Raw genomic sequence first — 17,407 nt, forward strand, 5'->3', positions numbered from 1 at the left:
TGGACTTGCTGGTGTGTTTTGGATCATTGTCCTGCTGCAGAACCCAAGTGCGCTTCAGCTTGAGGTCACGAACAGATGGCTGGACATTCTCCTTCAGGATATTTTGCAGAATTCATGGTTCCATTTACCACAGCAAGTCTTCCAGGTCCTGAAGCAGCAAAACAGCCCCAGACCATCACACTACCACCACCATATTTTACTGTTGGTATGATGTTCCTTTTCTGAAATACTGTTACTTTTACGCCAGATGTAATGGGACACACACCTTCCAAAAAGTTCAACTTTTGTCTCGTCAGTCCACAGAGTATTTTCCCCAAAAGTCTTGGGGATCATCAAGATGTTTTCTGGCAAAACAGAGACGAGCCTTTATGTTCTTTTTGCTCGGCAGTGGTTTTCGTCTTGGAACTCTGTCATGCAGGCCATTTTTGCCCAGTCTCTTTCTTATGGTGGAATCATGAAAACTGACCTTTACTGAGGCAAGTGAAGCCTGCAGTTCTTTGGATGTTGTTGTGGGTTTTTTTCTGACCTCTTGGATGAGCCGTCGCTGCGCTCTTGGGGTAATTTTGGTCGGCCGGCCACTCCTGGGAAGGTTCACCACTGTTCCATGTTTTCGATTTGTGGATAATGGCTCTCACTGTGGTTCGCTGGAGTCCCAAAGCTTTAGAAATGGCTTTATAACCTTTTCCAGACTGATAAATCTCAATTACTCTGTTTCTCATTTGTTCCTGAATTTGTTTGGATCGCAGCATGATGTCTAGCTTTTGAGGATCTTTTGCTCTACTTCAGTTTGTCAGGCAGGTCCTATTTAAGTGATTTCTTGATTGAGAACAGGTGTGGCAGTAATCAGGCCTGGGTGTGGCTAGAGAAATTGAACTCAGCTTTCCAAAGATGTGATAAACCACAGTTGATTTCTGTTTTAACAGGGGGGGCAATCACTTTTTCACACAGGGCCATGTAGGTTTGGATTTTTTTTCCCCTTAATAATAAAAACTTTTATTTAAAAACTGCATTTTGTGTTTACTTGTGTTATCTTTGTCTAATATTTCAATTTGTTTGATGATCTGAAACATTTCAGTGTGACAAACATGCAAAAAAAAAAAGAAATCAGGAAGGGGGCAAACACTTTTTCACACCACTGTATATTGAGAAAAAACAAAGTTCAGGTGGATAGCTGCGTCACACTCCTGAAGAATGCTCCACGGCCGAAAAGTTTTTCTTTCTTCTCGTTTCAGAATTGAATAAACCTATTACTTGTTGCTTTGCAACAAATTACACAAGACAAATAGTCATTACTGAATTTCACAACCATGGTATAAATAAATACATTTTTTTTTATTTAATAGAAAATAAAAACAAACCTAATTGAATATTTTGCATGAACAGAAAGGAAGACAACACCTAAATACAAAGCCTATTAAAAATATTACAGCTCCTACATTATTACCGCAGTACCTTTGAAAACTGGTAAAATAACAATCAAACATTTCCTTTTATAAACATTTTATTGACTTGGTTACTTTACAGCATTGTTTTTGAGCACATTGATTTTTAATATTGAATAACATATATTACAGTAAGTAAACAAAACAGAGGTTTTGAGAAGTAGAACTTGAGATATTTACACAGCTGAAAATGAAGTACTGCAGTACATAACATTTGTTTTTAAATAAAACTGCAAACTCCATCACCCCAAATAACTATTGTTTACAATGTGATTCCTAGTGGAATATTGACTTCAATAAACAGAATAATAATAAAAAGACAATTGAAAAGGCAGATCTCGTGACTATTAATATAGTTCACATGATTTTGAAGACCGGTTCTCCAGAGTCAATTTCTAAAACATTAAGGGGCAACTGCATTCCTTGCAGAACAAATACCTCTCTAAAATATATTACAGTCAAATTACCTTAAAAAACAATCATATCAGAAAATAGATGTTAATACTAAAACAACTGGCAGACCTGCAGTACTCTGGCCTATGGAGTGTCTCATCTTGCTGTAAAAAGCCATCTCATTGTGAAAATACTGCATAACACGGAGACACATCATGTTACTATACTCAGCTGTTTCAATTTACTGTTTAGAACTTCAGCTCTCTTCCTCCATTCGGAGAATTCTCTTAGCATTTGCTGCACATTTATAACATTATTAGATGTCAGAAATGATTATTTGAAACTTTCTTTTCCAGAATATAGAAAAATAACGTTTGAGTATGTTTTTTACAATATGAGTAATTTTGGTTTTACCACAGTGCCGTGGGATGTATGATGAATATCTAAAATACAATCAAATGATAAAAAATCCACTAAATCAACAACAGCAAAAATAGCTGGTGTGTTTTCTGGAGCAAGAAAATTCATATACAGTACTTGAGGTTTTCGGCCACAGATTAAGTTGCTATTTTTCTGGAAACAGGTTGATCAAAGATGATGCTGTGTTAAAAATCTTCAATGTTACAATTAATTTAACTGATTTCTGAAACCAGGAGTAAAACAGAGCATAAATAATGGGATTGATAGAAGAATTAAAAAACATCAGCCAACACAGAAAATTAATAACTACAGAAGAAGAAGAAATATTAACTTTTTCATAAACAATACTGCAGATATAATATGGCACCAAACACAAGAGAAAAACAAAAACTACAATCCCTAATGTTTTAGCAGCTTTTCTTTCAGACGTTGTAGTTAGTTTACTTTTTTTTTCATTTGCAGAATTATCGTGTGCTGTAACACAGTTGATTAATTTTGCATGTCTTCTAGCTACTACAAAAATGTTCACATAGAGGGCAACCATTACAGAACAAGGCAGGATAAATACAATTATTAAATCTACTATTCCCCATATTTCACTCATTACAAACAAACAGTCTCCTAGACAAGTATTGAGTTCAGCACTACTAATATTTCCATTAAAATAAACAAGAGCCAAATTGTATAGCAGTGAAAAAAACCAATTAAATAAAATAATTGACCATGTTATGTTAGTTATTAGTTTAGTAGAATAAATGAAGGGGTAACAAACAGCAAAATAACGATCAATCGATATGCATGCAACATTATTAACAGAAACAGAAGTGAGCACAGAGTGAAATGTTTTGTAAATAATGCAAAATATGTCTCCAAAATACCAACATGTTTCTATTAGCACGATTAATTGGAAAGGCATCACAATTATTCCTATTAGTAAGTCTGCTACAGCCAGAGAGAGCACGAGGAAGTTAGTTGGTGTGTGGAGCTGCTTGAAGTGAGAGATAGAGATGATCACCACCAGGTTTCCACACACTGTCAGCATCACCACTGCCACTGCAGAAATATACATCACTACATACACAGCTGGAGATCGCACTTCCTTAGTACAGGATGAGTTGTAAGTCTGAAAACAATACTGCACTGGTTCAAATTCTGTAACTTCCATTGAAATGTATAATAATGTTTACTTATGTATACTTAAAATATCATAATTCAAATATTAAAAAAACATAGACTCTGTCTATAATAATTAGAACAGCACTGATATCTTTGACTTCTACCAGCGTCTGTAAAACATTTCATGTTAGTATGACATTTATATAAATTCTTACTGGCCCCTCCTGGTGCTAGTAAGCGTGGATGAGTGTTCTGTTTTTCTAATGACACCTGTTGTCCTGGGGTTATGTGTGGAGCCTAGAGTGCAGCCCACATCCTCAGAGTGCAGTGAGATTAAACATAAAAAGACTATAAACAAGATGGAACTTTACGCTAAACCATATATTATAAAATACATTAAATAGGGTATCTGAATTAATGAAGGAAAAAGATAATTATGTGTTATGAAGTGAACCTATAGATACAATGGGGAACCATGTTTGTGTCAACAGCTTCAAATCAAGGGGATGTTTGGTGAGATGTAGTGGATCTAAGTATTTAAACCTTGTTAAGAGAGCTTGCTATTCTGTGGTTTTAGGGAACTCTGATTTCCTGTATAAAGAATCAAAGAATCTACCAGTTACAAATGGCTTTTCCCAGTAAGAAGATATATTTTTAGAATAGGGAGATTCATTCATTTGGTGGCTTCTGGGTTCAGAGAGAGATTTAACTGCAGGTCGTATTCTATTTAGGTCAGAAGCCAGCTTCTCTTATTTTGGCTCTTGTAGTCATTGTACAAGAGTTTGAACTCTTGGTAACAGTCTGTTTTTTTTAGTAGTTAGGATGTTAGGCCTCTGGGACACCTGTGTGAAAGTTTGTACATAGTGTAACTTGTGTGTTGTACAGATCCAGCCATTCAGAATGCGCAGGGGATAGTGCAGTAGTTTGCAGTTCAATGTCTGCGGTGTAACGTAGTTTTTTTAAATACTCAGTTGTTGGGCTGTGCTACTTTGTAAAACCACCAGGTAGAACAGCGAAAGCTTAATTTGGCGTGGAGCATTTGGGCTGTCACCAGAAAATGCCTGGTTTCAAATCGCGGTCATTGCTGAGGGAGAATCTTTTTCCAATTACAGAATTGAAGTTGTATACTGTTTAGACGTTTAATCATTTTAAACTGTGTATTACAGCATGTTAAATATTAAACTGATTAAACAGTAGGTATATTTCATGCAAGCAGGTTTGTTCAGTTGGATATATAAAAATAGTTTATTACTATACTGTAGTTTGTGAATGTGATGTGCCTCTTTCAAGTTCACATCCACATAGAAAAAATCTAAAGGTACATTTTGGTAGCTGAGAATAAAAACAGTAGTATAACATAATACATACCTAATGTACACACAGTAGATGGCAGTGGTAGCTAAATATAAAAAAGTACACAACAGTATTCTACCTTCTCTATAAATATTTTTAACTTGGTGACTTACAGTGTGTTATGGTTTTAACGCGCTTATTCTAACATTATAAAGTTTATGTACTGTACTTCATAAAAAGTTATAACGTTTTATCGTTTTATAAGAATACCTAGTAAGAACACAACTTGGTGTTATTGTAAAAGAAAGTTGTACTGATTTAATACCATTTGATAGTAATATTAATTTGGAATAGTGTAACTAAGCAGCTAAAATATCACAAGCGGATGTTTTGGAAACATTTGACATACCCCTCTATGAGAACATGAATTTGAATTGAACATTTAAATACTGTGATATATAAAATTAATACCCTGATACAACTAGCTAAATACATATATTTATATCAATAAATTAATATTGTTAACCGTGCTCATAAATGTATTGGTAGCAAATTTAAAAAACATTAAGCTTCATATTTCGGAAACATCATGATTGTTACACAGGGAAGTGAAACATGACAATTTTTTACATTTATGATCAGAAGAAAAAAAAAGTTTAATTTTTATTTATTTGTGGCTGCTGTGTGGTGTGAAGAATACAAATTCAATTGCAGCTTAAACCTTCCCACACACACCCCCACTGCGATTAGGATATACACAAAGAAAGCACTGAAAGCTTTATATCCAGGTGGATGCTGCACATTGGTGGTGGTGGAGGGGATCCCCATTACCTGTAAAGTGCTTTGAGTGGAGTGTCCAGAAAAGCACTATATAAGTGTAAGCAATTATTATTATTCTTATTATATGGTCAGGTGTTTTGCATACTGTACGTACTGTAGGAATAGTAATTCTCGCATTATGAACTTGCTTACACCTACTGTATAGTCATTTTGTAATTTTGTAAAAAAAATTCTCCTCCTATGGCAGGATTCTCACATTTGCTACTTCTCCATCAATGCAAAAAGGTTTATGCGCCCTGCTTTTCACTGTAAGGACATGCTTTTGAATCCCACAATTTATATATTTTACTTATTAAAAACTACTATGAATCAAAGATTGTTTTAAATTAAATTAAATTCTGATAAATTGTATTTTATTATTTAAACCAATTGCAATTTTGGTTGGTGATTAAGTTTATTATTTAGTTATTACTATATTCATTAATATTAATTTAATATTTAACAAGCTGTGGTTTTAATAATGAACAAAAATGTCAATATGTAGTATACATTTTATTTAATATATTTATTTTAAAGACAGTCTTTATTATCCTGAATGGGGTTAATTTGCCAAGGCAACTACAGCTTGCACAATGGCCAGGAGCCCAGGGTTCCTGTCTAGCGGCCAAGAATTCTACCACTGCATCACCCATGCATTACTTAATGTCTGGGGTATTGGGTAATGTAGTTTCTTCATGTATTTAGAGCCACAAGCCAAAATTAGAAACTGCAAGCATTGTTTAGTAATGGATTCATTTGAGAGCTACACGCGAGACGTCACCATGGAACTGCGCCATCTTAAGATCCATTTTCTATTAAGTTCATTTTCCATGACACTACAATGAAACATTATATTTACTTCTAGTAGGGAGCTGCGTCAGCATGCGTAGGCTGCAAAGGAACGAGTAAAGGTTTATTCCATGCTGAAAAGAGAAGAACAGAAACACAACGTTTCGGCTGTGGAGCCTTCTTGAGGTTTGTCACACCTGAATATGGATATTTTGCACCCAAGAGGTATTAAGACTCCACAGGCTTCCTGCTTCCATAGTTTCTGATCAGGGCCTCCAATTCATTCCTAGGTTCTGGTGAGCGTTTTGCAATAAACTGGGCATTCAGAATGACCTGTCTTCAGGGTGTCATCCTGAGACAAATGGTCAAACTGAGAGAGCAAACCAACACCTGGAAACATCCCTGAGGTGTTCTGTCTCCTCCATCCAGGATGACTGGGCCATCCATCTCCCAAATCAAAAACCTCCTCTGGAACACTTCCGCTGATATGAATATTTTTTTGTATATTTTTTGTGTCTTTTCTTTTTCTTTTGCTGTGGTGTTTCCCACCTCATCACTGCCTGAGATAGATAGATAATACTTTATTAATCCCGTAGGGGAATTGATGAAAGCAGAGCTCACCTGCTTGTGAGCTCTCAGTCAAAAGAGGCTATTTTTTTAACTTGCGTATACTTGTGTATACATATGCATAGTTTTAAAGTAATATAAACTGGTGGTACTGTCCCAGAATCAATGTTAATTAAATTCTAGAAAGAAATATTTTGAAAATTCAGAACATTTGTCTCTACCACTGTCGCATGACAATGATAACTAATATCAGGACTTTACCTTTCTTTGTCCAAGACATCGGCCCAGGTGGAGGAAAGCAAAGCCAGTGTCTGCTGTGCTGCATTTGTGCTGCTTCGTAGTTACTGTCAAAATAACTTCTGTGCTCCTTTCGTTTCAGGGGTAAAAAAAATTATTTAGGGCTGTGACTTCCTTCAGCTTCTGTTTCATGTATTTGTGAAGATTTGTGCCACTGAAATGAGGATTTTGTGCATTAGTTTCAAAGATGTAATGCTATGTATTTTTGGGATGTAACAGGGAAGTGTGACATCTTGAGAAGTGAATTTAAAATTGAGAACATGGGGCATCTCATTACAACGGGCCCTGTCAAGATGACCGACAGTAAGACCGGCAGGTAAGGAACCAGTTGTTGTATGTATAACAGTGGTGCAATGCACTGCTTGTCACTGATCACTACAAGTGAAATCCTGCAGAAAAAGCACCCTCTAGTATAATTTTGCATCTCCTACATCTCCCTTTTGATGGGAGAAACTCCTAGTCACCTAGATGTTGTTCTGTCCTGACAACCTCCATTTGCCTTGAAATTACTGGCTGTGAAGACCCCAGACAGCGAGCAACACTGCAGCCCCCAACACATGGAATGGCATTGTTCTGTGTTGATAGATGGGGAAAATATCTTTATATTTATATGTTAAGGTATTTTTCTTTCTTAGGTTACACAAGGCTTGACATTTCACAGTTTAAATCACCTGTCAACATCAATGAGATTTAGTACTTCAGCAGTCAGTTACACGTGCTTCATGGTTTGGCATAAATGTTAAGTTTAATAAAATCTACCAGTTGAATATATTTTCTACAAATATATATAGTGATAAAACTGATTTTATCAAGAGTAAGATCGACATAGGAATTAATCATAAAATTAATAGTTTACAGAGAATATTAATAAATAAAGTGTGAACATCATGACAAATGAATTATTTTATGATTTAATTGGCCTTCCCTTAAAATTCTAAAACCAAATGAAAATTTATAATGATATTTAGGATATTTAATTAAATGAAAATGAAAGAACATACCATTAGAAGAAAACATTATTCCATTACATTTGCAAAACTCTTTTTCTGGTTCATATATTATTTTCACTTTATTTAGCATGTATGAATAATGGTCATAAACAAAGAAATACATTTACATGAAACAAAGTGACATTTAGTATGCATGCAAAATTCATTGATTTTCAGGGAACGGATTGATTAGATTGGATGCTCAATAACATATCCTGAATTTTAATATTTCTTTCACTGACTTTTGAAACCAGGGGTAAAACAAAACATCAATAATAGGATTCACTGCAGAGCTTGTATTTATAACAAAAATTAATGAGTTTGTTACTGAAGAAGAGACACTAAGATCTCCTTGAACTAGACTGCCAATATAATAGGGCAGGAAACACAGAAGGAATACAGCCACTATAGTTCCTAAGGTTTTGGCTGCTTTTATTTCAGATCTTTTGGAAGCTTTAGTGTTGCTTCCATTTCGATATGTCAGTTGCTCAGTAACAGTTTTGATCACATGTGCGTGTCTTTTGGCAACAATAAATATTTTCATATAGAGAGCTATCATAATAGAGCAAGGCAAAATAAAAGTAGCTAACATATCAACTATAGGATGCATTAATTTCAAAAACACATTCTCCTAGACAGGCATTTGCACCTGCAGAGTTTATAACATTAATATTACAAGTAACAATCATCAACACATAAAATACAGAGAATGACCAAATGAATATTATATACTGTATAGGCACATAACATTAACTGTTATTTTATTATAATATTGCAATGGGTCACACACAGCAAAATACCGATCAATACTTATGAAAACAACATTAATAAGAGAAGCAACTGAAAGAATGAAGAGAACAGAATAGAAAATCATACAAAATATCCTCCCAAAATACCAACAGGTTTCTATATATCTGATCATTACGAATGGCATCACAATCAGCCCTATTAGAAAGTCTGCCACAGCCAGAGAGAGCAGGAGGAGGTTAGTTGGTGTGTGAAGCTGCTTGAAGTGAGAGATAGAGATGATCACCATCAGGTTTCCACACACTGTCAGTATCAACACTGAAACATATACAATTACATTAACAACTGCAGATCGAGTTTCTTTTCGGCAAGATGTATTATCAGATGGAAAACGAACTAGGGATTGGAAAGTTTCTAAGTGCTTGTACAATCGATGGAAATGTTCAAATAAATGTGCAAAAGAAATAAGCAAAAAAAATAATGTATTCCTTTATCATATTGGCTAGCTAATGTCCTCTCTTTGATAGTTAGTGGCTGTGTTTCTGCGTTGCGTAGCAATGAGTGACTATATTCTCAGGCAGAGGAATGTAAACAGCTTAATTTTCTTGTTTAATATTTTTTTTAAATTAAAACTCATTCTATACAGCAATCGCATATTTGGGGACCATTTCATAAAACTTAAAATGTTTAGGGAGAAATGGAAGACTGGTGTGTATTTTTTCTTTAAACTACCAAGACCAGCCATATACAGTACAGTTTACATACAGTAATATGTTTGTGTTCCTAAATTGATATCGTTTATGACCTTCAGATGCGTTATGCTCCTCTTCTTTTTATGCTCAGCTACTAAAATTTCCCTTTAGTGGTAAAATTTCATATAAATATTCAATACTAAGCGGATTAAAATGTGCACAGTAAAGAGATTAAATGATTAAATCTTTTCACTACCGACCAATGCACCACGAGTGCCCCTGTCGGTCATTTTGGCCAGCCAATCACATACCGCGGTAAGGCGCAGTGGCTCGTGCGTAGTTGCCCGCAGTACGGCTTTGTACTGTTCATTTTGAATGGCTGCATCTGTAGTTAATGGCTTTGTTCTGTGTGGATAGGTGGGGAAAATTTTTTTTATATATTTATATATGAAGGTATTTTTTTTCTTAAGTTACACAGGCTTCACCGTCACCTATCAGATCTAATGAGATTTAATAATTCCACATTGATTTAGTATTTCAAAAGTCAAAGTCACATGTGCTTCATGGTTAGGCATGAATGATAAGTTGATTAAATACATATACTCAGATGAGTATTTTTACTAGAAACATTAATATATAGAATATTACTCAATAATAAAATGTGAACAGTGTGGCAAATACATTATTTTATGTATTTATCTGCCTTCCATTAACATTCTAAAGCCAAATAAAAATTAACTTATCAAGTTAATGTATATATTTAATTAAATTAAAATGAACATATCATTGGAAGAAAACATGTTTCCATGGAAAACTACATGCACATTTGCAAAATGCTGTTTCCAGTTCCTATATATTTTAACCTTCGTTAGTATGTCTGAATAATGGACATAAACAAATACATTTACATAAGACATGCTAATGTTTATTATGCAAAAATCAGTGATTTTCAGGGAACAAATTAATTAGATCAGATGCTCCATCACATATCCTGAATTGTAATATTTCTTTCACTGACTTTTGAAACCACGGATAAAACAAAGCATAAATAATAGGGTTAATTGCAGAGCTTACATTGATAATAAATATTAATGAATTAGTAACTGAAGAAGAGTCACTGAAATCTCCTTGAACTAGACTGCCAATGTAATATGGCAAGTAACATGTGAGGAATATAGCCATTACGATTCCTAATGTTTTGGCTGCTTTAATTTCAGATCTTCTGGAAACTTTACCATTGCTTCCATTTTGATAGGTCAGCTGCTCAGTTATCATTTTGATCAATTGTGCGTGCCTTTTGGCAACAATAAATATTTTCATATAGAGAGCTATCATAACAGAGCAAGGCAAAATCAAAGTAGCTATCATGTCAACTATCACCCAGGGCGCACTGATTTCAAGAACACATTCTCCCAGACAGACATTTTCACCTACAGAGTTTACAAAATTAATATTACCAATAATAATCATCAACATGTAAAATACAGAGAATGACCACATAAATATTATACATTGGCACATGACAGTAACTGTTATTTTATTATAATATTGCAATGGGTCACACACAGCAACATATCGATCAATACTTATGAAAACAACATTAATAAGAGAAGCAACTGTAAGAATTAAGAGAACAGAATAGAAAATCATACAAAATATCCTCCCAAAATACCAGCAGGTTTCTATATATCTGATCATTGCCAAAGGCATCACAATCAGCCCTATTAGAAAGTCTGCCACAGCCAGAGAGAGCAGGAGGAGGTTAGTTGGTGTGTGGAGCTGCTTGAAGTGAGAGATAGAGATGATCACCACCAGGTTTCCACACACTGTCAGCATCACCACTGATATAAAGAAAACATATAAAATTACGTAAACAGCTGTGGATCGAGTTTCTTTTGTGCAAGATGTATTGTCGGAAGCAAAGCAGTACTGCACTATTTGATATCCACCTACTTCATTTAAATCCATTATATGAGAAAAAAGAAAATCTTAAATACAAAAATTATATTGGAAAGATCTTGCTGAAAGGATATCAGAATTCCACTTCCTCTTCCTTAAAAATGCTACTTTTTTCGTTTTATCTTTCAAGTTTTGCTAGTATCTTCTTTGCTTCTCAATTTATAAAGTATTTCTAGTAGCCCCTCCTGCTGTTACTGAGCTTGCCTGTGGGAACCAGTGTATTTCTTTTGGTTAATTAAGATGCGGTGAAGAGCCAAGAGATTTCATTAGAGATCTAATCTGCTGTTCTTCTTTATTTGAATATTATCCTGAGAAGTAGCTACCGTTGTGATATGTTTAGAAAAAAAAAAGACAATCCAAATACCTTTACTTTAAAAGTTTTACTTTTTCAATAGAATTTGTCACAGATACAGTAGGTGAACTCTGCAGTATATGCAGGAACTGCTTTTGTTTTTTTACACCACCTAGCAATTATGAAAAAGTGCTAGGACCATTTTTCTTTTGACACAGGCTCTTTTTATCTCTTAAAACCACCAGTGCACCCACAGACCAGGCAAGGCACTTCTCTTCTTCTACATACAGATGGAGCCATTCAGAATGTGCATTAAAACTCATTAATGTGTTACAGGGGCTGAGCTTTGCTTCACCATACCACAGCGAACATCGTGATTCACTGACCAAAGACGATCAATAGGTAGCCCTTCTTGTGCATTAAATGTTAGTGTAAACTTTAGCTTCCTACAACAAAACTGTAAATTTTATTCTGAAAGTAGCTGAAAATAAAAATGAATTTCTGAACGTCATGAACAATTTCAAATTATTAATATAAATATATTATTTAGCTGGTTGTGGAAGGGTATTCCACTTCCTTCATAAACATAACTCGGTCATGTGATTATATTGGAAACATTTTGCCGTGCTTATTTTAACTACTTTTTCTGTCATGATTGTTTCATTGGAAAATTGAAAATCTTTCTGCTCCCTTGCCAGTCTCTCTCCCTCATCTCAGTGGTGCTGGATACAAGTCGGTCAAACTGAGTGACAATTTGGTTCAGTGTTAGCATTGTTCTCGTTGCGTAGACTGCAAAGGAAAAGGGAAAAGGTTTATTCCCTGCTGAATGGAAAAGAGGCTGTGAATGAACAAATGGGTGAATACTAAAGATGGAGAGAGTAAAACAGTAAGTAAAACTTACTTAAGTAAAACTTCTATAATAATTTATCTATAATACCTGTACCTGTACCTTAAAACATTATAGCTTTTTACAAAGCATAGAAACTTAATATAGTCTGAATGAGCATGTCAAAACTTTTCCAAAATAACCACAGTAAGTGACAGAGTGAAAAGCATTGATGCATAAAATGAAAAAGTTGGATACTTTTGTATATTTTTATTTAAACTACCACTACCAACCATAGACAGTTTATATAATATATTTATATTCCTTAATCAATACTGTTTATGACGTTCAGAGAGTTTATGCTTTATGCTCCTGTTATTTTTATGCTTAGCACTAACTGAGCACTAACTAACTGAAACTTCCCTTTAGTGGTAAAACTCCATATTAAGTGGATTTAAAGTGAATGAATTAAAGAAATTGATGCAGATGTTTACAAAGTAAGTGGAATATGGTAATACAAACATCTCTATATTATATTATATGTTATTATATATTATATATTATATATTATATTAGATCCTTAAATTAATTTTGTTGTTAATGTCTTTGTTTTGTTTCTGTCTCTCAACAAAGACAAAAATCAGGGTCATTCAGCCTGTCTAGACAAGGACTGCCAGGTAATGGAGAGCCAGGACTTCATCCACAAACCACCCCCCTCACAGCAGCAGGAGCAGCGCTATTCTGAACTCATCTGTACGTTCACACTGCAGTGTCAACAGGAGATGGCAGGTACTGATGTGGGGTACATCACTCCTGGTAACCCAATGTTGATAAAGAAGAGCAGGCCTGCTCTTGTGCTGGGATGAACTAGACTGAAAACGACTTTGTTTTATGAAATGGTGATTATAGTTCATCATCACTTTCGGTTTGTTTGTGTTTCACCAGTTATCTTATTATGCTATTTGACTATTTGTTTGTATAGTGATGGACAAAACAACATTATTATTTTTCTTCTTCAATGTCCTTCCTACCCGTCAGCATTACAGTACATCACATGTCCGACGGGCTCAACATGTGTCCTCGATAAGTGCTTTGGAAACATTACTGACACTTATAAAGCAGTGTGCAGGCCTCCTCTCAGTAAATCTGACCACAATATTAATCATCTTCTGCCACAATACCAACAGAAGATTAATCATGAAAAACTGTACAAAATCTGTATACAGATGCAGCCATTCAAAGTGCGCGGTACAGACATGTACCGGAGGTAATTGGCTATGGCTTCGCTCGCCACGATGCAAAATACCGCAGTACGTGATTGGTTGACTGACAGGGGCACTCGTGGTGTGTTGGTCGGTCGTAGAAAGATTAAAATGTCTTTACTGTGCCCGTTTTAGTTTTGAATATTTATGTGGAATTTTACCACTGAAAGGAAATCTTAGTAGCTGAGCATAAAAAGAATAGGAGCATACTGTAACGCGTGTGAAGGCCATAAATGATATTAATTTTGGAACATAAACATACAGTATATGGCTGGTCTTGGTACTTTAAAGAAAAAATACACACCAGTATTCCATTTCTCCCTAAACATTTTAAGCATCGAAGTCTTTAACTAATGAGATACCGGAGTCAACAAGCATACTTTTAGAATTTGATTAAAAGGGAATATAATATGGAATCGCGTATCTAAAGAAATTAATAACAATATAATTATATCCATGTACTGTCTGACGGAATAAACTGAAGAGGTTAGTTAATGCGACACGGAATTATTAAGAATTATCACCTCTTTTTACACTTGAGAACAAATGAGAACATTCCACTCAGTGGGCGGTGCATTGTTATCTCAATATAATTATATTCATGTACCTCAACACAAGAATAGTACACGCTGTACATTGTCTGTTGATAATGTTTCTGTAGTGCTTTTTCAGCACTCTGCATGTGACCTGGTGCTGTGGGTTAGGTTCCTGACTCCTGTATCACACGGTCTGTGATCGATCCCACTGGAGCCATGACTTCTTTTTTTAACAAACATTTCTTTGAAAAAATGAAACGTTTCCCTTGGTCAGAGATTAAATAAAACCTCACTCGCACCAAACAAATTTATATTTCTAAATATCACAACATGATCGAATTTAAGTCATTTTAATAACAATGAATAGTCACCTATGCGTTACAATATAAACATTTATATTGATTTAAATTGCGTTTTGATTTAAATCGTAAACGCGTGTTTAAATATATGTGTTTTTTGATTCACAATCAGACAAATGCAACATAAATTGTTATCTTTGTCTTCTAAGTATCTTAATAAACTTTCAGCATAACTTTCTCCCCGTTTAGATTTATTTTTCTTGGGATCTTGGGATCAAACGTGGAAAAATTAGATTGTAATCCTTTTTATTTTTTAATACATTTTATAAAAGTGTAATCTATGCTAAAAAGCTGTACACCACCTGCTATAAAGATACATATTGTAATATTTTCGGGTTTGGATAGGACAGACACGAGAACTCAGACTTGCGGAGTTAAAGCAAGTTAAAGCCTTGATTTTATATATCATCTTTAAAAGTGGAATCTCAAAACAAAGTAAATACCCAACACTGATTGTACCCATCTGTCATGCTAATAAAGCACCTTGAATTGAATTGAATTGAATTGAGGGAGAGAGGGGGGGAGGGCGAGCGAGAGCACAGCCAGGTCAGACAGGCTAATAAGATACACTCCACAGACATTCACAACAGCGACATATCATAAAACGTTTGCACATATAGTTAAGTTATTACTTGGTTTTCAAAGTGCAATGAAATATAATATTGTTGTTGTTGCTGTTATTGTTGTTTTTATCCTGTAAAGCGTTTTGAGAAGCCACCTTTAAAGGCGATATATAAAAGCGCTGATTCTTATGGAATGTGTTCCGCCGGGGATTCACATTTTTTTTTTAATCGCGTATCTAAGGGAATAGCAGTATAACTTTGTTCATGCACAAACAGTGGCATGTTACATTATTAATTTGGGTGTCTCCTTTTGCCAGAAAGCTCTAAATTGCATTTTAAGTGCGGTTTTTGACTTCTTCTAAAATGCAACCCATAAATAAAGCTGATACAGTTTAGACTTTGAATTATTTTAAACTGTATTACAGCAGCACAATGGACAATGCAACGTAAATTGCAAAAATGCACTTGGAATCTGTCCAAGCCCTACTTTGTCAGGCATTTTCTTTTACTGCAACGGACAAAAAAACTCCCTTGCTTTTAACAGAATGTTTCATAATTTCTAACTACGAAAATTATTTAAACTGCGACACTTATCATTCATTCCATTCCATTCCATTATCAGTCTTCCATTTCTCCCTAAACATTTTAAGCATGAAAGTTTTATGAAACGGTACCCAAATATGCGATTGCTGTATAGAATGAATTTTAATTTTAAAAAATTATTTAATACGAAAATTAAGCTGTTTACATCTTCCGCCTGAGAACAGTCACCCGTTGCTACCCAACGCAGAAACACAGCCACTAACTAGCAAAGAGAGGACATTAGCTAGCCAATATGATAAAGAAATAAATGATTATTTTGTTTATTTCTTTTGCACATTTATTTGAACATTTCCATCGATTGTACAAGCACTTGAAAACCGTCCAATTCCTAGTTCATCAGGCATTTTCTTTTACGCTGCAGGCATTCTCCCGGTCTGTGTCTTCTAGGATATAATGCCAGCGGACTCTTGTTTTTATGTCCACTATAACAGACAATCTCCTTTGCTTTTAACCGAGCGTCTAACCCCTCTGATTGGAGAAAAAAGACGTGCTGGTTTGCTATACATACTGTGCCAGGAAGATGATTTCTTTCTATTCGAAACGTCTATTTTAAAAGTTTAAGAAGTAAAAACCTTACAGCGTACACAGATTTCAAAACTGATCAAGATCGTTATCTTTGTCTTATCCATAATAACGTTCACCGCTCTGTCCAGCAAATTAATAATAAACTTTATTTTATATAGCGTTTTAAATGAATAAGTAATTAGATTGCTCATAAACCTAATCACTTTTTCTACATAAACAGAGCGTGATTGCTCTCTGAAAATGCTTTTTCTTTTTATTTAGGCTCAGATTTCAACTATAGATCATATTATTATAAACTTTCTTGGAAACTTTCTTGGAGTTTTTAATAAGATGCTTTTATTCACTCATAATCAGGAAGACTAAGGGAGGTCTGGCTTTTTTTCTGGAAAACCATAACTCTGGTCTTGTCCAGATTGATTGTCAGCGCCCAGGTATGACAGAGCTGCTCCAGCAGTGCCAGGTTCTGCCGCAGCCTCTGTTGTGTGGGCAACAGCAGGACCAGGTCGTCTGCAAAGAGCAGGAACTAGATTTCTGTAATTAACGCAGATCAGTAAATCAAGGGACAAAACAATTATTGCGCCCGGCTCCTCAATGGGCTTTGACGTGCTAATGCGTTGGTTTAACAGTCCGGGTGTGGCAATGTTTTTTATTATTGTTATAGAGAAACATGATCAGATTTTCCCCGGTTCAGAAAAAAATATCTAAAGTATACTAGTTTGTCACTCTTCTCATCCTCTCTTTGCTAAATCTTCAGGTACTAAGATTTCCCTTCAGTGGTAAAATTCCATATAAATATTCAATACTTAAACGGTCACAGTTAAGACATTAAATATACATATACATATTGTAAACAATACAGTTTGCATACGGTAATATGTTTATGTTCCTAAATCAATCTCTTTTATGCGCATGTGAAAG

General features: G+C 34.8%; 2 protein-coding genes across 2 annotated transcripts; both read right to left on the bottom strand.

The window, feature by feature from the left end:
* Window positions 1-2,400: 2,400 nt before the first annotated feature.
* LOC148675492 (trace amine-associated receptor 13c-like) lies at window positions 2,401-3,420 on the bottom strand. The gene has a single exon (XM_088627157.1). It carries the CDS (start codon window positions 3,418-3,420, stop codon window positions 2,401-2,403), a length of 1,020 nt encoding a protein of 339 aa, XP_088483283.1.
* A 7,083-nt stretch (window positions 3,421-10,503) lies between these two features.
* LOC148675493 (trace amine-associated receptor 13c-like) lies at window positions 10,504-11,532 on the bottom strand. The gene has a single exon (XM_088627158.1). It carries the CDS (start codon window positions 11,530-11,532, stop codon window positions 10,504-10,506), a length of 1,029 nt encoding a protein of 342 aa, XP_088483284.1.
* Window positions 11,533-17,407: the final 5,875 nt, after the last annotated feature.

The sequence above is a fragment of the Lepisosteus platostomus genome, chromosome 3 (genome assembly GCF_059453375.1).
Source record: "Lepisosteus platostomus isolate fLepPlt1 chromosome 3, fLepPlt1.hap1, whole genome shotgun sequence".
Taxonomy (NCBI): Eukaryota; Metazoa; Chordata; class Actinopteri; order Semionotiformes; family Lepisosteidae; genus Lepisosteus; species Lepisosteus platostomus.